Source organism: Leucoraja erinacea, chromosome 20, assembly GCF_028641065.1.
Source record: "Leucoraja erinacea ecotype New England chromosome 20, Leri_hhj_1, whole genome shotgun sequence".
Lineage (NCBI taxonomy): Eukaryota > Metazoa > Chordata > Chondrichthyes > Rajiformes > Rajidae > Leucoraja > Leucoraja erinaceus.
In genome coordinates, this window is record NC_073396.1 from 9,071,826 (window position 1) to 9,099,621 (window position 27,796).

Below are 27,796 nucleotides of genomic sequence, written 5' to 3' on the forward strand. Positions count from 1 at the left end.
GAGAGTGGAGTCAGAATATCCAAAACCTTACTGATGGACTGGATACTGGGTAGGAAGGAACTGCAGATAGACACAAAATGCTGGAGTAACTCAGTGAGACGGGCAGCATCTCTGGATAGAAAGAATAGGTGATGTTTCGGGTCGAAACACTTCTTCAGACTGAGAGTCAGGGGATGTCTTGTTTTCACCCCTTAACCTTCCATATCTCTGTGCCACCCTCTCCCCTGACTCTCAATCTGAAGAAGGATCTCAACCCGAAACGTCACCCATTCCTTGTATCCAGGAATGCTGCCTATCATGCTGAGTTACTCCAGCATTTTGTGTCTATGGACTGGATACTGGGTACTCAATCTACTGATCTAATTTGTTTTTGTGTGTCATTCATTGGTATTTGGCTGTTTGAGATTTTACATTATTATTGGTGTGAAGAAAATAGTATTAAAAAAAAAAAAAAAAAAAAAAAAATGAAAAAAAAAATTCCTCATGGAGCTGATTACGCAAGTATTTTGTGTTTATGATTTTCTTGCTAATATTTGGAGAGAATTCTAAGAGAGCATCTGTCTTCACATTATTACATTAATTCTAAATTGAGCAGCAAATTCATTCAATACTTACTGAAAAATGAATTATTTCAGCCTGTGTAGGATTATGCAAAATCTTTTTTTTAATTAATTGCACTGGGGTGTAACAGAAGAGGATAACACACTAATTAATTCTACGTTGGTTCAGCATTCACTATTTGTAGTTTTTTCAGCTTTTATCTTTGCCTGATGAATACATTAAGTTTCATGGGTCTAATCCTGGGAAGGAATATAGTTTTGTCAATCTTATACGTAGCCTCATTCATGTTGGAACTTTTATATATGTCAAAATTCTCATTCAACAAAAAACAATGGACCAAGGTGTGAAGGGACAACATTTTAATGTTAAATGTACCTTTTTGAATGTTAGATTCAAAACAATTGAAGATTGCAGAGATTTTGAATGTTTGTAACACAAGTCCTTTAAATGGTCTAGACATTAGCAAATGATGTTGGCCAAATCTGTTCACAAGGTATTTCAGAACACTGTTTTGAAGATAGGTTGCAAGGCAGAGAAAACAGTAGATATAAACACATTTAGAAGGTAGAACAAAATTCCTGCCAAAGGCTTGGATGTTACGTGGTCTGAATCTAAGAGATGTTCGTCTGAAGAAGGGTTTCGGCCCGAAACGTTGCCTATTTCCTTCGCTCCATAGATGCTGCTGCACCCGCTGAGTTTCTCCAGCTTTTCTGTGTAACCTGTTCTTCTTAGGCCCCCTTTGTCATGACTGACCATGGGTGTCTCCAAGGTTGGAGGACGCCAGTGCGTGACTTTGTTTAACGTGGGGAGACTGGTGCACAGACAGCCACCACACAATCCTTCACAGATCTGGGTCAGGATCCTGTGGCATGGAATCCAAGACGACCGGAGACCCTTTTCTGCTGCTGCCTTCATCTGCCTTCCCAGCCGTTGTGATGTTCCACTAAGGTCAACCATTATCCTCCGCCTGTTCCACCGTTGAGGTCTTGGTTGGATTGCTCTTTGTCAAAGTCCTCCCCCTCTACTTTCTGCCATGGGTGGTCCTACCAGGAGCATGGCTCCAGACGGCATCGCTCTCAGGATCTCCAGATCACACAAGATTCTCCACCACGACAAGGTGACAATCCACGGAGACATATGAATTACAGATTGCAATTTTGTAGTCTTTGTAGCTTTAAAAGCCTCACTAGAATTTAGCTGAACTTGCAATTACATTTCTCACTGAGTTTTAAAGCATTTGCAGTCTCCTGTAAAACACCTTTTTAATTGCCTTGATATTTATTTTGCTGTAAACTAGACAGATCAATAGAAGCAAAATTTTAAAGATACATTGTGTCCGCACTTGTTTTTTTTTTAACTGATACTAAATTGAGGTCCAGAATTAATTGCGGCTGCCATGCCAACCTTTTATCTGAGCTCTAAGCTTGCTAATTATTGCAGAGCTGAAGCACTAGATTTAAATTTGCTTGCATCATCATTATCTTTGGTGGTGACTTCTCCCAGACTCCGAGGGTGTTGATACCATTCAAAGCTATATACAGATCACATTATTTAAAATGGGTGGGAATAACGGAACTAAGACTACCAATAGTAAATTTGGTTATATTTGCCTTGGCTAGTTGATACGATCAACATTTATATTTCTTAAATTAGTAGCAGAGACGATTTTTTTTGTTAATAACAATTTACAGTAGTTTTGCAATTTCCAGATTTTAAATATTTTCTCCTATTTGGTGTGGAATTTCTTTGAAATGTTTCATTGTGCATTCTCTTGAGTTATTAATTTAAACATTAATTGTTGCTATTTTATTTTATTTGGACAATTAGGATGCCATGTTTCTGTACCAGCTGAATGAATTGTGTGTTGCATGATACATTCCAACCATAGCTGGACTAATTTCCAATAGTATATTCTTTTTAAAGAAAAAAAAAAAAATCTCTATTATCAATACTTAGATTGTACATGTGCTAGCTGCTTGTACTAATTGATGATTTCATTCTTTTGTTATATTATGTGGTAATTCATTTATACATTGTCTCAACCATCTTAAAACGACATCATAAAATGAATTTGCGGTACCATGCAAGTTAAAGACAATTACATAACATGTGATGATTGATTGCTGAGCCACAAGTGCTCAAACATTGAGAAAATTATTGCTTAAAATAGGAAAATGTGGGTGGCAAAGGTTTGTAAGTCATGGAGCAAACTGCAAGTGTTTAGTCTTATGGAGACAATTTTAAGAGTGGAGAAAACCCTGTACAGTGTTAATGGAAAATTATGTTGTGTTTCTCTTTAAACCAAACGTACAATATGTACCGATACTGTAGATAACAAATGGGATTCTTTTCTGTGAATTGTAATGTTTAATTTCATGCACGGTTTCCCAAATGTGTGAAGTGGCTGTGAAGTACGTTTCCTGAATAAGTATGATGATGCACTGTCTGTTCCCATTGGATTTCGTACAAAATTCAAGCATTTGATAAAAAGACTGTTAATAATTGTGGTTCTGTCAAGTTTTAGATAAGCAAAACAGACTCTCTGGTTTCATGACTTGGAACATTTCTAATTGCTTGGCTACAAAATTCAAACTTTGTAGTACATTTCTGGAGGTATCTGAAGAAGGGTCCCGACCCGAAACGTCACCCATTCCTTCTCCCCAGGGATGCTGGCTGTCTCGCTGAGTTACTCCAGCACTTTGTGTGTACCTTGGATTTTATATAGCCAGTTGAGTTTAGCTATCAAATTGAAATGAATGATTTCATTTAAGTAAACTTTCAATCAACGGCAACATTTTTAACCCACCATCTGCATAAATTAAATTCCCCCTTCATAATCAATTATTGAATTATTGGCGTTTCCTTGATTGCTGATCAAAATAATCTCCTTCCATTTTTTCACAGCCTCTGCTTTGCATCATAGAAATACTCCAACTTATATTCCTGGCCTGTTTTTCCATTTACATATCAATCATTGTACCCCATGACGACCACATCTGGGGTGACACCGCAGAGTGTAGCGTAGACTTGCTGCCTTGCCTCTTCAGTGACCTGGGTTCAGTCTTGACCTTCACTGCTGTTTTTATGAGGTTTGCATACTCTTCCTGCGGCCAGAGATATGGATTGGTAAGATAATTGGGCACTATAAATTAACCCTACAGAGTAAATGAGTAGTAGAATTTGGGGAGCGTTCTTACAAATGTAGGGAGAATAAAGTAGGCCAAAGGGCCTGTACCTGTGCTGCACGATTCCATCATGTCTTGCAAACTTTTCCACGCACATTTTTCTATTTTAAGCTTTATGTCGATTGCAAAAATAAGCTTCTGTAGGTTACTTACAGCAACGCTATCAAACACCTTGTCGTTTGCCTCCTCTTTTGCCACAATAACTTTGCTGACTCATTCCATCACCTCTGTCTTTGAAGCCCATGTTAAAGCTAAGCCTTCCTTTCTTCATCCCTGTAATTTTCTCAGTCTTTGAGCACTTAACTATGGCTAAGCCATCAATCATCACATTTTACTGATTTTTCTTTAGCTCTCCTGGACTTCACTATTGATTTACTAAATCTATGGGTTATTCTGTTTGGTGGGGGGAGGATGCAGAAAGGAAATAGTGATGCATATTGGCACCGATGAGCAAGTCAAACGTTTATAAACAAATTTAAAGTAGTTGGGAAATAAATTAGAAAGCAGATAATAATCTCCCGATTATTCTCACCCCCACATGCTAACGAGAATAGATATGGGAAGATGAGGCAGATTTAATGGAGGCACAAGAAATTGCTTTGTTCAAGATTCCAGCATCTGCAAAGTTCTGAACGACATCAACATGTCGGGTAGCATCTGAGGAGGGAATGGACAAGTGACGTTTTGGGTTAGGACCATTCTGCAGATTTAATGCATGGCTGAAAACATGGATCAGATGCTTGGGCTTTGGAACCTGTTCAAAATGGCTTGACCCAGATCTGTTGCAGGATAATGCCCATGAGAGGAGGTTCAGTGGTGTGACTGAGGAGGGTTTTAAACTTCAATAGTAGGAGGATAGGAACCTGTATATGATACTAGAAATGAAGAATCAAGTGCACAAAGAATTCAGATGTTAAATTTGAATGGAAGTGGGCTAAGTAGGTAAGTAAATCAAGAGAGAACATGAGAAATAGAAACATTATTTCAGCATGATTAAAGTTGGTGAGCCGCAAAATAATGAAAGGTTGTGAGACAGTTGTAAGAACTGAAACATGGTGCTTAACAGTTTAGGATACAAGGTGTTTAATAAAAGATAGGGAAGGGAAAAATGGAAGTGGATCGCAGTGCTAATTAAAGAAGATTTAGTGTTGGAGCCAGAGGATGCCCTTGAGAGGTGAGGTGAAGAGTCTATGGTTTGGAGTTAAGAAACAAGAAGAGAGTTATCATGCTAATGAGGAGACGGAGAAGAGAAAATCTGCAGGGAAATTAGATATGTGCACGAGCTGTTAAATTGTGATATTGGAGGATGTCAATTGGATGAAGCAATATTACAGTAAAAGTCAAAGGAAGGATTTGTTTAAATTGTGAAGAGAGATGGGAGACATTGTTGCTTTGATTATGGGGAATGAGGTTGGCGTTGTGCGAAAACAATTGAGGAACAGGTATCATTGCATCAAGGTTGAGATTAATAATGGAGTGTGGCAAAGAGCATTTAGAAAATAACTTTCAATTGGCCGTTGGGGTAATATCAGTACCAAACCAACGATTCAGTAGGTACAATAAAACATCAATAATCTACTGTCCAATTGTTTATGAATCTGATGGTTTGGTATCTAGCTTTCCAGATTCTGATCTTTGCACTTCCCTCCGCACACGAGGCCAGGAGTTTCTCTATTCCCTTAAACACACTGGGGCCTACGATTCCCCCACACTCTTTCAGTGCAATAATCATACCAAGATTATTTCTATGGCATGATAATTATTCTACACAGCCAATGTTATTTATTGTACTTAGCTACATTCATTCTGTACCATCTGGCATTTGACCACATACTAGTAAGTGTTAAATCTGTATTTGCTTTATCAGAAATTGTGACTGAAAGTTGGTTGGAGAGCACCTCTCTCCTTTCCCTTACCAATATTTTTATTCTTATAACATCATCTGCAGCTTCAGTACCAATTTAACTGTACAATACAGTACATACCCAGGTCTTGTCTGCACTGAAATAGATTATGTTACAATGGGGAATGGGTTCAGTTTACTCCATCTTCTTTGGAGACAATCATACTAATTGGGTTGAATATTACGTTACAATCTCTTGTCAACACTTATTCTTTATCTATCTAATCAATCTATTCTTGAATGTTAACATGATTTACTTCATTTCTTTATGCCAAAATAAGCACCACCTTTCTTCGGCGTTTAAAACCTTTTCTTCACATAACATTTCTAGGCCACCTATTCTTGCACATATGCTATTTACCTAAAAAGTAGAGAATTCAACATTCATACTGTTAGGTTGAAAGCTACCCAAATGGAATATAAAGTGCTGTTCCTCCAGTTTGCATCTGGCCTCACTCTGGCAATGGAGACCCAGGACAGAAGGGTTAGTATGGAAATGGGAAGAGTAATAAATTCCATTGAGAGTGCCCGCGATTTTGTTGTTCTCATTCTGTACTGGACTGGCTAAGGAACTAAACCCATCAGCATGTTGTTAGCTACTCCCAGCTAAAAATACTTCACCAAAGCCTTTTGTTTTCGCCCTCTTCTTTAACCCTCAATTTGTACTTCAATTTCTTCTTTTTTCTGAATTCTTATTGTGACTTATTCTTTGATGACCTTCCATTCATACCTTGTTGAAAATTTTCCTGAAGCTCATACTCGCCATAATTACTTCATATCTGTTGTGAATATTCTTTATGTCTGACTCAGAAGCTTGTCACGGGTGTCAAGGTTGGACTATGAAGGAAGTGCTGATCATTGGAGCTAAAAACCTTTCGATGAAATCTTAAACTGAGGCTCCATTTGTTGACTGAAGGGGTGGAAAATGTCCTGTTGTACTGCTTTAAAGCAAAATGTATTGATTATCCTCAGTTCCCTGGCCAATATCGTTAATCAATGGCATGAAATGAAAAATAAAAATGTGGTCATTATTATCTTGCTGTTGATTGCTTTCTGTGTGATTGCTTTACCTACATTACTCTTTAGGACAGTGAACAGTACAGCACAGGTACAGGTCCTTTGGCCCAGGATGTCTGTGCCGAACATGATGACAAATACAACTAGTCTCCTCTGTCGGCTTCTGATTCATATCCCTGGATTCCCTGCATATTCAAGGGCCTATCTTAAAGACTCATAAATCCCAGTATTGAATCTGCTTCCACCAGTTGTAGTGCGTTCTCGGCACCCACCACTGTTTAAAACTTGCCTTGCTCATTTCCTCTCTCCCTCCCCCTCCCCCTTTCCGTTAATGTTAATTAGTGTGTGTGTGTGTGTGTGTGTGTGTGCATGTGTGCATGTTGGTCATTCACTGTCTCTCAGGTTATGGCATGCTGTTACGTATTGTGCACCAAGATGTGCCGTATTTCCTTCACCAAGGATTATTCTTAGTTTTGATATATCATCTAGTTCTTTCAAATCTGGGGTTGCCAGACTGAGTTTGTCAAAGTATGTTTTCCTTGTTTTGTCAATTTTTTTTGCATTTTAGGAGGAAGTGCACCTCTCTTTCAACCTCATCTGTCAAATAGGGGCTGCATATTCTATTTTCTCTTGGTTGCCAAAATCTCTTCTGTCTTCCTTTTTCAATTGCCAAATTGAACAAAGGTGCTTTGTACTCATTTTTAGTTTTCAGAAATTGTCTAAAAACATCCTTCGTGAATAAAACATTGTTGCACTTCTTGAGCTTGGATTCAGCTCTACAATACAGTTTTCTAAGAACTAATTGCCACTAATTGGCAAATTTGTTAGAGTTTGGAATATGCATTCATGAATAATCAATTTTTAATTGGCTTTTAATTTAGTGTCAACGGGTTCTGAAGTACTTGTTTCTTTTATAGAAGATCCATTACATTTGTAATATATCCTTTAAAAAACCCATTTTATTTTAGCTCTATGCTCCTGCATGTTCATTTATTTCTTCCTCACCATAACCTAACCAATGTGCAGCACATTTTCCACACTTATCGCAACGCTTTCAGTTGTTCTGTGTTTCTACCCAAGTGCAAATTTAATAGCTGACACTTCTGGACTTTAATTAGATTTTAACTTTTGCAAAAATTAAAGAAAAGCTAAAGATTCCCCAATTCCGAGCAAGTTTCTTATTGGGAAATTTCAGCTACCCACCATCTCCAGAGCAAGTGTTAACTGATACTGTGATCTCAGTTGCTAGCGGATGCTACAATATAACCATTCATTTCAATGTATTGTAATAAATCAGACAAACTTTAAAAAGAAACATTTTAATTGGAGATTAATACTTTTCATTCCCTGAATACCGATGGTGTTTTCCTGAGAAATGTAGAAAATATATAAACTGCAGTATCTTTGAATTCTCCAAGTTTTGTAAAAATAATATTGAATATTATTTTAAATTTAAAAGTGACTTATTTTCTTTGTTAATCGTTCTTTTCTTTTTTTCCCTTTAGTTGAACTTTGATCTCGAGAAAGGAGTTTTTCCTTTAGTCATTCGGGCCGTGGTAGATGAAGTGGATGGTAAGTTGTATGACATGATAATACTCAAATCCCAAATCTCATGGCGAATTCCTTCTGCCATCCTGATGGTTTGTGTTTGAAAGACCTTTTATTAAAGTTTTTAACTAGTGGTTGTGCAGTTAGCCTATTCGCTACTAAACTATGCATAATTCTTAAAACACATTGGAAGGGTAGGCATTAAGAAATGTCAGGTCTGGGTTAACATTGACTTTCATTGCCAATGTTGCTTGTTATCTGTGGCATGTTGCTTGTTAATAAGGTCATTATTTGGAGTAAGATCACCCTCACAAACATATGACAACGATTTGACACATGCCCACTCACTCTTACAACCAGACGCCGTGCCACCATGTTTAAATCCGCTTCCACAATTCCCCAATAAAGGGAACATAAATCACAATAAATCACCATGGATGAGATCTTTTGTAAATCAAGAATGTACAGCCCAGAGTTTGACAACGTTCCTCTGGAATTTATCATTTCGAACATCACGAAAAAGGACACTGGTATATTTAAATGAATTCTTTATCCTTGTTATAGCCAAATTAAACTTGAGAAATTCTGCTGAGGCACGGGAAAGACCCAGTACAGTACAGGGTAGTGGGTGTATGGACCAAGCTGCCAGAGGGGGTAGTTGAGGCAGGGACTATCCCAACATGTATCCATGGATAGGACGGGTTTGGAGGGATATGGACCAAACACGGGTAGTTAGGACTAGTGTAGCTGGGGCATGTTGGCCGGTGTGGACATGTTGGGACGAAGGGCCTGTTTCTACATTGTATCACTCTATGATTCTATTAGAAAATAGACCCATGAAGTAATTAATGTACAAATGTTGTGGCTAGGTTGCAAAAGCTTTCCTTCATGGAGTGAAGGTAGGGAGAGGGGTGGCAGAACACACACCCGAGTCAAATGTTTATGGGTTCAGGTCCCACCTTGGACTCTCGATTACAAAGTCTAGGCAAATATGTGAGTATTTCTAAGTACTTCATTAACAGAGGTGCTTGCTTTTTATGAGATGTTACACAAAGGCCTTTCTGCACTTGTTGATGCACAGATAAATCTCAGTATTTTTCGCAGAAAAGCAGTAGGCTATTAATGATTTTTAAAAATGTAATAAGAAGGAACTGTATTTCTTTCATTCGAAGAAAGGTCACAAAAATAAAAGTTACCTATCCTTTTTCCAGAGATGCTGCCTGACCTGCTAAGTTACTCCAGTATTTTGTGTCTCACCAGGCTATCATTGCTATTTTGGCCAGCATTTATCCCGTGATCAACTTCTTGAAAGAAAACAGAGGGGCTGGTCATTATTGTATTGGTGTTTCTGGAGGTTTTTTTTATACATAAATTGACGACTGTGTTTTGTACATCATGTCAGTGACTACAATTCCAAATTCCATTATGGTCTGAAGTTGTGAAAGGAATTATATACATGCTAGTCTGTTATTTTCCTTATTTGAATTACCCAAAAGAGTAGATGTACATAATATATTCCAGCTAACAATTTTATTAATAACTGCAGTGGAAGTGGGAAATAATTAGATTATTTTATCAGATTTATGCAATTACTTTAATTAATGCTATTATGAATGTGTGTTGTAAGGCATGATATCAAAACAAATCTTATTGTTTGAGCATATGCATTTTTTAAGATCCAACAATAATAATGCAATTTTGGGATGTATCGTGCATTAAGTGTTTTTTTTAACCTAAACATCAGCTTCACAGTTGTAACATGTATGCCTTCATTGGGAAGGGGTTTGAGTACAGCACTTGGGACATTACGATGTAGTTGTACAAGTCGCAGGTGAGACCACACATGGAATACTGTGTGTAATTCTGCGTGCCCTGCTTTGGGAGTTATGTTATTAAATTGGATTGGGTGAAAAGATGATTCACCAGGATGTTATCGGGACTGCAGGCTTGAGTTATAGGGAGAGGCTGGAAAGGCTGGCATTGTTTTTCTTTAGAGCCTTACACTATGAGGGACATGGATAAAGTAAATACTCATAGTCTTTTTTCCCAGAGTAGAAAATTCTAAAACGAGAGGACACAGACTTGTGAGAGGAGAGAGATTTAAGACGGTCTTCAGAGAACAGTCTATATCAGGTATGAGTTGCCAGAGGAAACTGGAAGCAGATATAACTACGGCTTTAAAAATACATTACGGACAGGAATGATTTAGAGGGCTATATACCAAATACAATCAAATAAGACCCGCCCAGAGTGCTGATTTGGATGCATGTACAAGTTGGCCTGCTTCCATGCTGTATTTACAACTCTTATTAGAATTTATAGTGAATTAAAATTTGGCAAAATTAATATTCCTTGTATTTCACACAATGGCTTTGAGTTTCTCTGTGAAGTTTTATCCTGCTGCAAATAACAGAAGTCATATTTCTTTTCGAATTTTACACTGATAGAAGTGGTTGTTGAAGTGGAAACTTCCATTGCGAGACCACCCTTTGAGAATGAAATCATTATATCTGTGAGACAGCAGAGTAGATTGTTTGAGACATATTTATGTGTTGGTGGGTGACGCATTATGAGTGGACGATTGAATATAAGCTTTCCTAAGTAAATCCTGCCAAATATAGAATACTATAGTGAAATGGAGTGCTGAACACGTGTGCTAAGATTGAGTGCAGCTGTTTTTTTTTTCTGTGCGAGTGTTTATTAATGTAAGAACAGTAGCAGGATTTTTTTCCACTGATTTTTTTTTTGTAATCTGCTCTTCCCTCCTCCAATCCCTGATGTAAACATAATCCATAGATGCCAAAAAAAAGACAATAGTGTAAATGCTCAGCTTATCAGACCACATATATCCCCTCATGGTGCCAGAGACCGGATTCGATCCGGACTAAAGGCGCAGTCTATGCGGAGTTTGTACATTCTCCCTGTGGCCGTGTGGGTTTTCTCTGGGTGCTCTGTTTTCCGCCCAGATCTAGCATGGCGCGTCATAGAGTGGTACAGCACGGAAACCAGACCTTCGGCTCAACTCGTGCATGCTGACCAAGATGCCCCATCCAAGCCAGCCCCATTTCCCTGTGTTTGGCCCATATTCAAGTATCTCTTAAATGCACTTATGGCATCTGCCTCAACTGCCTCCTCTGGCAGCTCGTTCCGTATACCCACCAACCTCTGAGTGAAAAGGTTGCCCCTCAGGTTTGTATTAAATCTTGACCCTCGCACCTTAAACTTATTTTTAATTTTATTAAAAAATCTTATTTTTAATTTTATTAAAAATCTTATTTTTAATTTTATTAAAAAATCTTATTTTTAATTTTATTAAAAAATCTTATTTTTAAAAAATCTTATTTTTAATTCCCCTTCCCTAGATAAAAAGACACTGCATTTACCCTATCTATTCCCCTCATGTTTTAACACAAGTGTTGTGTTGCCTGTGGTTGCTTGAAAAGAAAGTAGGTAATACCAAAGATTATAGAGGAGCTCCTCTATAATCTTTGGGTAATACTGGAGATGTGTAGGGGAGATCCAGTGCCATGGAGGAACAGTAGATGACAGAAGTGTGATGGAGTAGCTCAGCGGATTAGGGGGCAACTCGGGGGAACATACGGTGCCCTCCATCATTTATTTATTCCACAATTTGAGATTTGTAATTGGAAAAAATCATATGTGGTTAAAGTGCACATTGTCAGATTTTATTAAAAATGTGTTTTTATACATTTTGGTTTCACCATATAGAAATTACAGCAGTATTTGTACATAGTCCCACCATTTCAGGGCACCATCATGTTTGGGACACAGTAATGTCATGTAAATGAAAGTAGTCGTGCTTAGTATTTTGTTGCACATCCTATGCATGCAATGACTGCTTAAAATCTGCGATTCATGGACATCACCAGTTGCTGGGTGTCTTTTCTGGTGTTGCACTGCCAGGCCATTGCAGCCATCTTTAGCTTATGCTTGTTTTGGGGGCTAGCCCCCTTCAGTTTTCTCTTCAGCGTATGAAAGGCATGCTCAATTGGGTTCTTACGCATTTTAACCACATGTGATTTTTTTTTTTTTTAATTAACTCTCAAATTGTGGAGTACAGAGGCAAATAAATAAATGATGGGTCTTTGTCCCAGAAATTATGGAGTGCACTGTAGATAGGCAACATTTTAGGTCGGGATGTGTAAGAAAGAACTGCAGATGCTGGTTTAAATTGAAGGTAGACGCAACATTCTGGAGTAATTGGTGAGAAGGAATGGGTGATGTTTTGGTCGAGACCCTTCTTCAGAACGTCACCCATTCCTTCTCCCCAGTGATGCTGCCTGTCCCGTTGAGTTACTCCAGCATTTTGTGTCTATTTTTGGTCGGGACCCTTCTACACACCCTCCGGACCAGCTGAGTTACTCCAGCACTTTGTGTCTTCCTTCATCTGACAACAATGAACATGTTTTTTCCAGCAGAAATACCTGCATAGAGACCAGGCTTTGGAAGCTGCTTTCCCATGCTCACCACACTAATTCAGGTCACTAAATACAATTTTGGTATGATGATACAGTCTTATAGTCCTCAGCCATTACAACACAAACTAGAAATGTTAGCATCCTGCTTGTCTCTGGGGCTCGGCTATCTGCAGCGTTTGAGATGCTAGGGAACCGTAAAACTATCTATGCATTTAAATCATGTTAATTCCTCCTCTTAATGGTCATGAATCATTCATTTCCATTTCAGTACAAACTCCAGTATCAACCAATTTATTTTTTTTATCATGTGGGCGACCTTGAGGTGAACGGGAGAGGTGAAGTAGAGGAATGCTGGCAACTGCAAGGGAGATCAGTTTAACTTGAATCCTCTGTGATCAATGCAAAGCCCATTCATTATTTTAATCCAGTCACCGAGCAGAGGAAATATATCAGGCCATGCTGGGAATTTAACACATTCTGTATAGTTTAAACCTGTAGACTTAAAGGTTCAAAGGTTCATTTATTGTCACATACACCAATTGGTGTAGTGAAATTCGAGTTGCCATTGCAGCACACTAATAAGAACACAACACAACATTAAAGAAGAATTTAACATTAAACATAAACACATCCCCCCACAATGGTTCCCACTGTGGGGGAAGGCACAAAGTCCAGTCCTTACTCTCTTGCTGACCCATAGTCGGGCCTATTGAGGCCTCCGCAGTCGCCGATACGGCAGCCGGATGTTTCAGGCCCTTCTGGCCGGGTGATGGTGCTCCGCTGTCGGAAGAACACTCTCAGCGGCCTGGAGTGTCTGGAACGGCCGCTTCCTTATCGGAGACCGCGGCTCCTGAAGTCAACAGGCCCCACTGGTTGGAGCTCCAACACTGGCGATCTCGGCGAGAGATCCCAGGCTCCGCGGTGTTAAAGTCAGCGCCGCCCCCGCTGGATGCTCCATACACCCGCAGCTCCGCGGTGTTTCATCGGCGGACCCAGCATTCTGGAGCTCCAGCACAGCAAACCGGGCAAGGCATCGCCCGCTCCGTGATGATGCTCCAGCGCTGTGCCGCCGCCGAAGCTAAGGTTCTGGTATAATATTCAAGCCTCCCAAATATTTCCAGTTGAATACTTAGCTTTTGTTTGTGGTAATATAGCAAATTATTTTAATGCCTATTCTTTTGCTGGAATTGTAAAAAAATTCAAAGTGACCAAACAATAAATGCAGTTTTAAAATATTTGAACGTGATGCTACTACTTCCCATTTTGGTTCATGGGGCATGGACATCCTTGAGATGGTTATTGTGAGATGCTAATTTGTCATGATCGTGAGATGCTGATTTAATTGCTGAAAGCTATATGGTAAAGATACTGTCATGGTCCTGCTACATAAAAATGGTTCCCTGAATTTTGTCACAGCGAAAATGAAAGATGGGTAATATCTCCAGGTTCCCTTTTTGGCGACAGATTTTGTTTCATCAGCACAAAAAAAAAGATGGGTGATATCGTTCCATTTCATTGCAAAAGGATTTGAGTATAGTGAAATTTCTGATTGTGAGGGTTTGTGTTCACGTATTGCGTACAGTTTTACCCTTTTTATTGCGACAGATGCAGAGAAGGTTACAGACTGTTTCATCGGCACATTATGAAGAAAAAAAGACTTGAATGACTCTAGAATTTAGGAGATTGAGAGGGGATCTTATGGACTTACAAAACTTAAGGGGCTGGACAGCTAGATGCAGGTTAATTTGTTAGGGAAGTCCAGGCAAGGGGAAGCTTGCCTAAGGGGGGCTTTAAAGCATGAGAAGAAGTGCCATTCAGAGCTGGGCCGCTTTGACCTAGATTCTTGTATTTAAAAGTTACATGTGTCCTTGTGGAGGGATACTCATGCAGCGGGATATAGTTGGGGAGATTATTGAATTCAGGCTCGCTGAATGGCCTACTCCTGCCCTAATTTCTAAGTTAGAATATGAGAGGCAATGGCTTGGCAGCAGAGAGATGACCTAGAGGGACTGTCAAGGGAGTTATTTCATCGCACTTCCCCAATGGCTTCAGAGAGAGGGATAAGGGTGCAAGGTGTGCTGCAAACCAAACCAAACTTCTTGTGTAGCTGTGTGTAGGAAAGAACTGCGGATGCTAGTTTAAATCGAAGATAAAGACAAAATGCTGGATTAACTCAGCGGGACAGACAGCATCTCTGGAGAGAATAAATGGGTGACGAAGTCTGAAGAAGGGTCTCGACCCGAAATGTCAACCAATCCTTCTCTCCAGAGATGCTGCCTGTCCCGCTGAGTTACTCCAGCATTTTGTATCTATTCTTGTGTAGTCTTTTCATTTATGTGACTCGTCAGGGTTAAATGTTTGACCAAAGTTGATTCTCATGCTTGTGTGTATATATAAGGATACAGAAGTTTGGGTCTCTCATGCTGTGGGGTAGTCATTGTATGCTGTTGGTTAGGCACAAATAATACTTGCCCCTTATCATCGCAAGTCTAAATGCTGTTTGGGCCTGGGCCAACCAACGTAGGCCCAGGCCTGACTAATTGTGCGGACTCCAACGAATGCAACTGAAGATCTTGCAACCTTTCAACAAACAACCTTGTGTTGTCTTTGTGACTGAGGGATGATCATTTGTTAGTAGCTGAAGGATATGGGTCATGGATTTCTGTTGGCACAAGAAGCCCATCGGATTCATCAAGTGCACTATGTCTATTCATTGCCTAATGTTTAATCTATGTCTTCTGGTCTTTGAACCCTCTGCTGGTGGGAATGGATTATCTCTGATATTGTGCACTTCTATCGAATCGCCAATTTTTTTTCCTTCTTCAACATCTAAATCTAACCTTTCAACTTAAATCTCTCATTCCCAGAACTATTCTGGTTGATCTTCCTTTCGTCTCCCTGGGATATTCATCCTTATTAAAATTAGGTAACCATAATTGGATGTACTACTCCAGTTGATGCCTAATCAATGTGTACGAAGGAACTGCAGATGCTGGTTTTCACTGAAGATAGACACAAAATGCTGGAGTAACTCAGCGGGTCAAGCAGCATCACTGGAGAAAAGGATGTGCTATTCCTTTTCCCCAGAGATGCTGCCTGACCTGCTGAGTTGTTCCAGCATTTTGTGTCTATCTTCGAGGCCTAATCAATGTTTTATTAAGGTTCAGTACACTGCATTCTAGCTTGATTCCATTACGCTCGATGAAGCTCGTATTCTCGTCTGATTTACACTTGTACTCTCAATGTGTGCCATCATCTTCAAAGATTTATGCACATATACCAAGGTCCCTCTGTTCCTGCACTTGTTTTAGGACACTGTATTTTAGTTCTGATTTTGTTTCTGTGAAATTGTATAATTTAGCATGCTTTTGTATACATTTTGGCGGTCATTTGTAGGCCAAGTCTGCCATCTTACCTATACTCCCTTGCAGTCTGCTACTATCCAGCTCGCTTTCGTCCACATCTCCCAAGTTTTCTGTAAGCTACAGATTTGAAAATTTAAACTGCAAACATATAAGATTGTTGAAACATATAAGATTGTTAAGGGCTTGGACACACTAGAGGCAGGAAACATGTTCCCGATGTTGGGGGAATCCAGAACCACGGGCCACAGTTTAAGAATAAGGAGTAAGCCATTCATAACGGCGACGAGGAAACACTTTTTCTCACAGAGAGTTGTAAGCATGGAATTCTCCACCTCAGAGGGCGGTGGAGGCAGGTTCTCTGGATGCTTTCAAGAGAGAGCTAGATAGGCTCTTAAAAATAGCAGAGTCGGGATATGGGGAGAAGGCAGGAATGGGGTACTGATTGGGGATGGTCAACCATGATCACATTGAATGGCGGTGCTGGCTCGAAGGGCCAAATGGCCTACTGCTGCACCTATTGTCTAAACCATGTCCAAGTCTTTATTGTATCAAAAAATAACACCAAGCAGTTGGTGCCTTCTAGAAATAAGGCAAGAAAGGAAGTTGGCAGCAAACAAAAGATTTTGAATGCAATAACAGTCGTGGGAGGCTTATGTTTGATGAATGAATCCATGCATTGTCAATTAAACTGCAGCTTGTATTAACAGATTCAGATATTTTCTGTGCTGCAGACATTTCACAAGTTGGATGATTTTTGTTTTGGTTTGACAATTGTGATTAGATTGTCACAAATTCAAATTTAATTATTTCTGAAATGTTGATTTACATTTCTTGGAAATGAAATATCTTGTTGGAACTTTCATGTTGTGATACATACTAAAGTTAATAAACCTAATTTGTTTTTTTAATTTCAGAATACTCTGGTCATGCCCATATTCTTTTGGCTGCAATGGAAAAAGTAAGTAACAATGCTGTACACATCTGGAATTATTGTTATTATCCTAAATTCAGCTCACAATGGCTGGATTTTCCAGGTAGGAATAGTAATTCTGTGAAATTGAACTTGGACTCCTGATATTGCTTAGGTATTTGTGTAAATATTATCTGTCGGCGAAAAGTTTTCATCATGCTATATCTCCCATTATTCATAGTAATTTTCAATATCATAAGTGATAGGAGTAGAATTAGGCCATTCGGCCCATCGGCTTCTCTGCATTTCAAACTTGGCTGATCTATCGGTCCCTCATAACCCCATTCTCCTGCCTTCTCCCCATAACTTCTGACACCCATAATTATCAAATATAATTTATTACTTAGTCCTGAATGTACATTTACCTTTTACACTTGTTGCAGTACTGTATGTTAAAATTGAGACATTCAATATGACTGTTACTACATGATGAGAATATTGAAAGAAAATTAATTTGTATTAAATATATATATATATATATATATATATATAAATTGAATTACAACTAATTAGATTTATAACTAGTGCTTATTTCATATATGCAGAAATTTGTAAATGAATTTTGTAACTGTGATAAAAAGCAATGTCAGTGGCTTCATGCCGATAGGCGTCAGAACAAAATGAACGGAATGGAATTGTGAAAAGTAAATTCATGAAGTAAAATTAGATTGTTTCATTTGAACAGTTTGTCCTTTAGTTTAGTTTAGCGATACAGCGCGGAAACCAGCCCTTTGACCCACCGTGTCTGCACATTCCCGTACATTTACACAATCCTACACGCACTAGTGACAATTTACAATTATACCAAGCCAATTAACTTACAGACCTGTGCATCTTTTGAGTGTGGGAGGAAACAGGAGATCCTGGAGGAAACCCACACAGGTCACGGGGAGAACGTACAAACTCCGTACAGACAAGCACCAGTAGTCAGGATTGAACGTGGGTCTCTGGCGCAGTATGGCAGCAACTCTACTGCTGCGCCACCGTGAAGAGCTAAATTATCACTGATACATTAACATAGCACATTCTATGAGTGGGGATCACATTAGTTTCCTACATGAAGCTGCACAATTCCATTTCGTAAGGTGTTTTACGGAACAGAATTACAACTGCATCAAACCAGCTGCTTTTGATAAAATCAGCATTTTCAAATAAAATTACATCAGAATGATTTTGAAAATGTCGTACATTAAGAAGCTTTAAAGTTGCTAAGTTTCTAAGAATGTGGGGAGATGTAGAATGAATGTAAATTTTTTTTTTCCCCTTCTGCACGGTAATGGGCAATTTTGAAGAATTTGCAGATAAATGCATCTGTAATGTTGAACAGAGAATCGTTGCAGACAGGCTCTCGATTAGTTTAATGGGCCCCATAAAAGTTTAATAATGCACTCTGTTGCACGTATCACAAACACAATGAGCAAGTCCGAACTTGTGATGGTTATGAATTTATGTTATGCTGGCTATTCGCACATCCTGAGTGGTTGTACATGTAAGAATTAGTATTAAATATTCAGCTTCGATATCCTAATATTGCTCTTATATATTCATTTAAAAGCATACACTGTCATTTCATAAATGTTTTCCCATATAGTGAAGGTTTCAAACTCGTTAGCAAAATGGTGCGCGTAATCTTGAACTAATTAAAGACGAATTTGAAATAATTTTCACCTGTTGCGAGTAGATTTATTTCCAGCCCTACGTAGGATGCTTTCACTCATCAAATCGAATTACTATGCATGCTTTAGCTGTAAAGGTGTCAAAATCTTAGTTCAGAGCTAACAGGCTTCTCTTTGTGTAGCAGGGGGTTTGCTAAATTAAGAATCCTATTTCCCTTGCATTTTTTTCCCTTTAGTTTATCTTGTCTGTATCAAATATGAAGGTGTTTCAGAAAACTTAATGGAACAAGTACTTGCGCAAGCTGAACTTTGTTTCAAAAATCATGAAATTCCTTTTTAGAATAATGTTATTGTATGAATTTTGAAACGGCCTGTGCCATATAATAAATTTGACGATGTAGAAAGACCTTAAGTATGTATTTTTTCCCTTCCATCCATACTAAACATATTTTTAATTCTGATCTATTTAATAAATTTCCTTGGGGGGGGGGGGGGGGGATTAAACTCTTCTAAATCTGTGCCTCCAGAGGGTCTAATGTATTTTCTTTCATTTAGAATTAAAGGTCACTTATCCAAGTTGTGAGAATTTGCAAATCAATTATATTCAAAGCATGGATAAAAACATTTCACTTCCCAAGTCCACACAACCATGTGTTGAACTTTGCTGGAATAGTGTAAGAGGCCAAAGAGAGGGAGGACAGAATCAGAGTAAGACAGAGAATTCAAGAGGCCGTTAACTGGAAGTTCAGGGTCACCAGTTGCCTTGTCAATTAATTCTTATTCCTGTCTGGTTTTGGCCTCTTGCCCTATTCCAGGGAAGCCTGATGTAAACACGAAGAATGCATCTCTTCTGCCTAAGCATATAACAGTCCCACAGATTTCCAACCTTTTCAATTTGTCAGAATTGGTCTGCTCACTGTTATTAACACAGTTTTTCTCTCTCCGTAGATGCTGCCTGATTTGATTAATATTTTCTGCAATTTATTTTATTTAGGGTGTCTACCAACTCTTGTTCTGCATCTCACAAATCCCACATTGTTCTCTCTCTCAATTCTCGCTCCCTCTCTTCCTTTACACCATCTCCAAACACATCAGCTGCAAATAACAAACCTTCATCAAGCGTCTGTCAGCCAGCACCAACACCATCTGTGGCATTCGCACTCTTATGGTTTCCACCATGTCACAAGCACCTCCTTTGCTCTCTCCACTTCACTGGAACAAAAAATATGCTTTTAAAGAATATCGTCAACCTGAAACATTTAACTCTGTTTCCCTCCAAAAGGCGGCCTCACCAGTGTAATATTTTTCCCTTCGATTTCCATTATCTGCATTTAAAAAAAAAAAATTTTGCCTTCTTACATCTAAAGTAATTGTTTTTCCACTTGGATGTTTGACCTACCATTTTCTCTTTTCCCCCAAACCACTGCATTTAAAAAAAAAAAAAAAAAAAAAATTGTGATTATTTGGCTATTAAAAAAAAAAAAAAAAAAAAAAAAAAAAAAAAAAAACTGAGGACATGTAAAATGTAAATATTTTTTCTTCAAAAATTCCATGAAACATCTGGTTTACAAAATTGCAATACTTGAAACTTTAGCCTCTTACATTAATCCTCTGAGATTTCTCCATAAACACTAGCCAATTTAAAAAAAAAAAAAAAAAGACTATGAATTGTTCTTTGTTACTGGTAGTGATTGATTTGTGAGCTGTGTTACGCACTATATGACACCATTCTGATTTAAAAAAAATGTTATCTTGGGCCATTTCTTTAAATAGACTAACTCTGGAAACATGGTGTCAGAGGTGGTGGTGATTTTTATTCTGTTTTAATAACCTCCAGGCTGCTTAATGCTTACTCAGTGCAGGATGTGTGCAGGTACTGAATAAGGAAAGGTTTCACTCACACAATACTGGATACAATAAACCCCGAAAGCAGAATGAGAACTTGTATAAAATACCGTGACTCCCCGTGACTCATCCACTCAATCAACAAGAGCTGCATTGAAATGTCACGTGGTGTAAAGATTAACAGTCATTAAAAACCTTCAATAGTTCTCTCCTTTAAAAAATGGTTATGGGAGAGTACATGATTATTAAGAATAGGAGTATAGTCATTACATTGCAGGGCAAGTGTATAAAATCATGAGAGGAATAGATCGGGCAGACTCACACTCTTGCCCAGATTAGGTGAATCGAGGACCAGAGGACATAGGATTAAGTGAAGAGGAAAAGATTTAATAGGACTCCGAGGGGTAGATTTTTCACACAAATGGATGGATGGAACCTTGTAGACTCTTCGGAAGGTACCAGGGACTATACTGGAAGTTGGACAATGTTTACATTTATCAAGCCAATTAACCTACAAACCTGTACGTCTTTGGAATGTGGGAGGAAACCGAAGATCTCGGAGTAAATCCACGTGGGTCACGGGGCGAACGCACAAACTCCGTACAGAATGCGCCCGTAGTCGGGATTGGACCCGGGTCTCCGGCGCTGCATTTTGCAAGGCAGCAACTCTACCGTTACTCCACCGTGACCGCCCTAGAGGAGGTAGTTGAGGCAGGGACTATCCCAACATTTAAGAAACAGTTAGACAGGTACAGTGCCCTCCATGATGTTTGGGACAAAGACCCATCATTTATTTATTTGCCTCTGTACTCCACAATTTGAAATTTGTAATAGAAAAAATCATATGTGGTTAAAGTGCACGTTGTCAGATTTAATAAAGGACATTTTTATACATTTTGGTTTCACCATGTAAAAATTACAGCTGTGTTTATACATAGTTCTCCCCTCCCCCCTCCATTTCAGGAGCCATTTAATGTTTGGGACACGTGGCTTCATGGGTGTTTGTAATTGCTCAGGTGTGTTTAATTGTCTCCTTAATGCAGGTATAAGAGAGCTCTCAGCAGCTAGTCTTTTCTCCAGTATTTCCATCACCTTTCAAAACTTTTATTGCTGCTTATCAACATGAGGACCAATGAAAGTCAAAGAAGCTATTATGAGACTGAGAAACAGGAATAAAACTGTTAGTGACATCTTAGGCTTACCAAAATCAACCGTTTGAAACATCAGTAAGAAGAAAGGGAGCACTGGTGAGCTTATAATCGCAAAGGGGCTGGCAAGCCAAGGAAGACCTCCACAGCTGATGACAGAAGAATTCTCTCTATTATAAATAATCCCCAAACACCTGTCAGACAGATCAGAAGCACTCTTCAGGAGTCGGGTTTGGATTTGTCAATGACCACTGTCCGCAAAAGACTTCATGAACAGAAATACAGAGGGTACACAGCAAGATGCAAACTACTGGTTAGCTGCAAAAATAGGATGGGCAGGTTACAGTTTGCCAAGAAGTACTTAAAACAGCAACCACAGTTCTGGAACGTGATCTTGTGGACAGATCGGCATCTGCAGTTCCTTGTTTCTATATTTGGTCTGTTAGATATCTGATTCTAAATGAAAAGCAATATCATTAACTCTTAACTATTTTCATAAATGACCAAGCAAATATGAAGACTATCTCAGCATTGGTTGGGAACTGACAGCACAACCCCAGCCCAGTCCACGATGTAAAACCGTTCCTGTGAATATCTGATGACCTGAGTCTCGATTGGCAGAATTGTTCCTCAAACTCTATAAACATTTTTTTTAAAAAGCAGCGTGATGTATTATTTTTAATTGAAGATTCTTCATCGCGATCATGGCCGTGGTAGAACATATTCTTCCTTGGCAACAGTACAGAAACATATTGTGGCAATGTTGCCTTGGAAGTTGCTCATATTGACTGGACACCCTGCAGTTTCAAGGCATTAGGTTAAAAAAAACAAACAGCTGCAAATAAATCTCTTATCTACCACTTACCACCCTCCCTTCAGCTAACATCCAACATTTAGATGAAGTATCAAGGGAACAGAATGGGATCTTCTTCATCCATTACAAAGAGTGAACCAAACCACCTACTCCCATCAAAGTGATGGAAAGTTTTAGAGATACAGCATGGAAACGGGCTCTTCAGCCCACAAAATCCATGCCGGCCATCCATCACCTGTTCACACTGGTACTGTTATCCCACTTTTTCATCCATGCCCTCCAAATTTGGGGCAATTTACAGAGGCTAATTAACCTACAAACCCACATGTCGTTGGGATGTGGGAGAAATCGGGAAGAAACCCATGCGTTCATGGGGAGTACATCCAAACTCCATGCAAACGGCCCCAAGGTCAGGATGGATCCCGGATCTCCGGCATGGTGAGGCAGAAGCTCTGGCAGCTGCACCACTGTACTGTTCTGATTTGATGACTCTGCCAGTCACTCACTTGCTCAGCAATAGCTTCACCAATTCTTAGCATGGGTTCTGCCATTGTCACTCTGCCTCGGTGATTCGTGTAGTCTGATAAATACTTTTCCTTCACAATGTCAGAAATGGAGATGTTTGTTGATGGTACAGCATTGAATTCCTTTTGCATTCCTTGGATAACAAAACAGTCTGAGCCGGCGTTCTGCAAGACCTTGATAACATTCAGGCAGGATTGATAAATGTCAAGTAACATTTGTGTCACACAGACGGCTTGGAAAGACTTGCTCTAACAAGAGCGTTTAATTATCTTCCTTTTAACATTTGTAATAAATAATTGAAGAATACATCCCCAACATCACTGCAAGGATAGCATTGATTCAAGAAGGTGACTCGCTCCACTGTGTCAAGGGCAATTACAGGCTGGGCATTGTGAGGTATTCATGCAAGTGACATCCCTGGGTCTTGAATGAATAAATAATACAAATTCATGGCTACTATTTGTTATGGGCTTGCAATTTTTAGCTAAGCAATGGCTGTTCATTTTGGCATGAGCTGGTGGATATGAAAATGGTCACTCCATATGATACGTGTAGGAAAGAACTGCAGATGCTAGTTTAAACCTAAGATAGACACAAAAAAATCGGGTCAGACAACATCTCTGGAGAAAATGAATAGGTGACGTTTCGGGTTGAGACCTTTCTTCAGACACGTTTCTGGTCGAGACCCTTCTTTGGACTCGTATGATTTGCTGAGTACTTGCAATAAATTAACGAGCAATACCTGCTAAAGGGCCGAATACTCTTGGCCTGCTGGTTGGGTGCATGACATTGATCATTTTTTCCCTCCTAAAAAATGGGTAGAGAAAGATGGACTAATTTTAGAAACTATTGCTTATGAGCTTTTTTTTATAATGGTATTGAAACATATTTTAGTCAAAAAAGGTTTTAGTTTTAGAGATCCAGCATGGAAATGGGCCCTTCGGTCCACTGTGTCCATGCCAACTATCGATTGCCCATTCACACTAGTTCAACGTTGTCCCACTCTCCCACCCAACTCACAAGGGGCAATTTACCGAGGGAAATTAACCAATAAATCTGCACGATGTGAGAGAGAAAACCTGAGCACCTAGAGGAATCCCACACATACAGGGAGAATGTGCAAACTCCACACAGACAGCACCTGAGCTCAGCATCAAACCTGTGTCTCTGGCGCTATAAGGCGGCAGCTCTACCAGATGCGCCCCTGTACCACCCTCGAGTTTCTCATTGATTGGTAACACAACGTTCTTCAGAAATTAATTTTAGTTATTTGTCAATAAGTGGGGGGGAAAAAAATCCAAGCTGCATTTCGGAAATGAGCGCCGAATACATGATGCTGTTGCTTGTGCCATTGTTTTAATGTGGATTGAGTCCATCTCTGTTAAGGTGGGTGCAACAGATTCCGTGGCACTGTTTAAAAAAGATAAGGACCTTGGTATTTTGGCAAAATCGGCGAAGTAGATAAATTGGCCATCTATGCAATATGCTGTTTGTGGTCACAGTGCCATATTAAACAATGTTACAACAGTAAACACCTCAGTGTTTGTCAAGGATTTGTGACATCTACTTTATTTGAATGGTGATACATCGTCTGTCATAAACTCTCAGTAACCCAAAGATCTCTTTCCCCATAGAATTGAAGTATCTTTCATCCTCAGCCAGAAATATTAGGAAAGGCTATTTTCAAAACTTGTCTGATTTGATGAATGTCTGTTTAACTGAGCTTTTGTTTTTAAAGTAAGTGTATTATACTACAGAAACCAATACCCAAGATGATTAGTAAAAACCAAGTACCACCAGGGAGTTCATCTGCTTATGCTGTTCCTACTCGTTAATGTAAATATTCTAGCTCTTAGTGATATCACCATACTAATCCTCTGTATATTTGTAGATTTGATTGAGAGAATAGTTTACATCAGTGGTATTTCGTCATCCAGTTAGAGTAGCTTTACATTTTTTAAAAATCTTTGTTCTTTGTGCCTAGAATTTTACATTTGTACTCGCTGGGGATTTCTTTGAGCTTATTCTTGACCTCATTCATTTGTCTTGCAGCATGTCGATGGAAGCTTTTCTGTGAAGCCCTTAAAGCAAAAGCAGATTGTAAGTATTGTAAGCGTATGTGCATCATGATGGTGGTGAGCAAATGTATTAACCTGTTCAGGAGTGTTTGATCCAAGTCTGCAGTGGTCCTGCTTATTCACTCCATGCCCCTCTTAATAACCACCTGAAAGCTGTTCCCAAAAGGAAATGTAATGAAAGTTAATCTCATGCTAACATCTTGATGCTCAGCTATCTGCTGTGTGCCGATGGGATCCACAGCCTAATTTTCGACTTGGCTGCAGAAGGCCAAAATGAATTCCCCTACCATCATTCTTTTGTTCAACCCAGGCATTTTACCACATGGTATGAAGCATTGTTTTAAAAATTAATAAACACATATCCATGAAGGGCAAAACAAAGTTAATTCATAAAATGGCACTCATTTCTTTAAGGTAAATTTCATCAGAATTAGGCAAGAAAATAAAGTGTCTATAATTTAGTCTGAACTTATGCGAAACAAGGTTACTATTTCAAACAATATTGGCACCTACATATTACAGTTGAGATCAGCATATGGGACGTACTTAGCCAGAATAACAAAACAAGTTGGTGATAATTTGGAGGATTTTCTTCTTTACTGTCTTCTAATCGAACAATCTCTAACTGACCTAATTTTCCTTTGGGGAATCTAAGTGTAGTTATAAAAACAACAATTTTTGTTGAAGTTGGTGACTTAATTCCTCTGTGGAAAAAAATGCAATAAATATATTTGGGAATTTGGCATTGAGAAATATTTTAAATTAGAATATTTCAAATGTAATTGAAGAGCCAATGTATGATTTATCTTTTCCAATCTCTTTGAATAAGAAAATGTTGCCAACACATTTAAAACTTGCCTTATAAGCACATTAATTGTTCCCAAACAATTTCAAGTAAATTTTCTTGCACTTGCGCTCCATGTAGATTTTTTTTGTCCTTTTAAAATAAATAATTTTGAATTCCTGTTTCTAATTGCAATTTTGCTATTTTCAGAGACAAACTAAATTAAAATTCGAGGCACATTTTGAAAGGATTGATCCCAGTAATATGAAATATGTAAAAGAAGCTGTGCGGTGGGACATTATCCAGATGGCTCTGCCTTTTTGTATAATACAGAGTAAAAAGATATTGGGATTAAGCTGCTTAATCAGTGATTTCAATTAAAAAGAAAAATTAAAATGCTGGGCCAACAGTTATAATATATATTATGTGACTTGCCTGTGGAGGTGATGACTGAAAACTTGCCACAGCTGGGAGTTTTTATTTCTAGTGCAAGTGCTAGTTGAGAAATACTGTCACTATTGCCTTCCCTTTATATTGATGGGTGGCAGCTGTCGAAGACTAGTGGGGTGCAAAAAAAAAGTCAGTTGAAATTATAATTTCAATTTTACTTTTTTATGTTGAGAATCTGAATACATTTTATGTTGTTGGATGTGTTAATTTCGAAGGGCTCAGTTCCGTCTATTTTTGCTAGCTTCTATCTTGCTATGTAGTCTCCTCTGACGCAATTGTGTGTTAAATTCTGTGTGTTTCTAAACTACATTAGTATACCCTATGTTGAACGCTATGCATATCCTCCATGTCCTTCTCCTTGGTTTATATCAATGTAAAGTACTCATTTAGTACCTTACCTACATCCTCTGACTCCAAGTATAAATTCCCTTTTTGACCTTGAGTAATCCACCCTCTCTCCAATTACTCTCTTGTTATTAACATATGAATATAATGCTTTGAAATTCTATTTAATCCCACCTGCCAGTGTCATTTCAGGGCTGCTTCTGGTCCTCTTAATTCTTTGTGTGTGTGTGTGTGTGTGTGTGTTCTTTCCTGCTTTCTTTATATTCCTCAAAGGCCCAGTCTGATTCCATCTTTATGAATCTTACACATGCTTTGTTTTGAACTCCACTCGTTCTTCAAAATTCCTTTACCTTGATTTCCTTTTCCCTCCTCCTTAGAAGACCATACCAGTCTTGAACTCTAATCAGTTAGTCTTTAAAAGACTCCAACATGTCAGATGTGGACTTATCCAATAGCAGCTGTTCCCAATTTACTCGCCCAGGCTCCTGTCTAATAACATTGTAATTTGCCCGTTCCCAAATTAGTGCCTTACCTGGAAAGACCAGACCTATCCATGTTCGTAATTGTCTAAAAACCTATGGAGTTGTGATCATGGTTACTAAAACACATCTCCCATTGAAACGCCAGTTGTCTGGCTGTGCTCATAACACTCTTTCAATAAACCTGCTTGCAACAGATTTTGCCCTGACTAAGTCTCTTGCACTAAAGAAATCCCAGTTAATGATGGGAAGTCAAAGCCATCCACTATGACAACCCTGTTGCTTTTAAATCTTTTCATAACTCCTCTACATATCTATTCCTCTATCTTCCTCTAGCTATTGGGAGTGATTGCACCTTTCTTATTTTGAGTTCTGCGGACGAAACCAGCAGTCTGTCTTCTCCGAGAGACCTACTTGTACCTGTGTTCCATACATTTAAATAGACTAAACTAAAGCTTGCACTGTGGTGAGGGGAGGGGCGGGGATGTGGTCACTGCAGGTTGACACAAAAAGCTGGAGTAACTCAGCGGGTCAAGCATCATCATTGGAGAAAACGAAATGATTGCCGTTTTGGGTCGAGACCCTTCTTCAGACTGAGAGTCTGGGAAGGGAAAACAAGAGATGTAGACAGCACATTGAACAATTAATGAAAGGAAAGGTGAAAAGCACTGACTTTAACTGTGATTTTTACAGTTGCTAGGATGTGATAAGCAGCCAGGGATTA

General features: G+C 38.9%; 1 protein-coding gene across 5 annotated transcripts in view; it reads left to right on the forward strand.

Moving 5' to 3' along the window:
- Positions 1–27,796, forward strand: part of LOC129706743 (E3 ubiquitin-protein ligase MGRN1-like) — a 90,931-nt gene that overhangs the window by 34,619 nt on the left and 28,516 nt on the right. For all 5 annotated transcript variants that reach the window (XM_055651186.1, XM_055651189.1, XM_055651188.1 and 2 more), the window contains exons 6-8: positions 8,172–8,238; positions 16,933–16,976; positions 24,989–25,036. In XM_055651186.1, the coding sequence (XP_055507161.1) occupies positions 8,172–8,238; positions 16,933–16,976; positions 24,989–25,036 (159 nt within the window). The remainder of the gene's footprint in view (positions 1–8,171; positions 8,239–16,932; positions 16,977–24,988; positions 25,037–27,796) is intronic.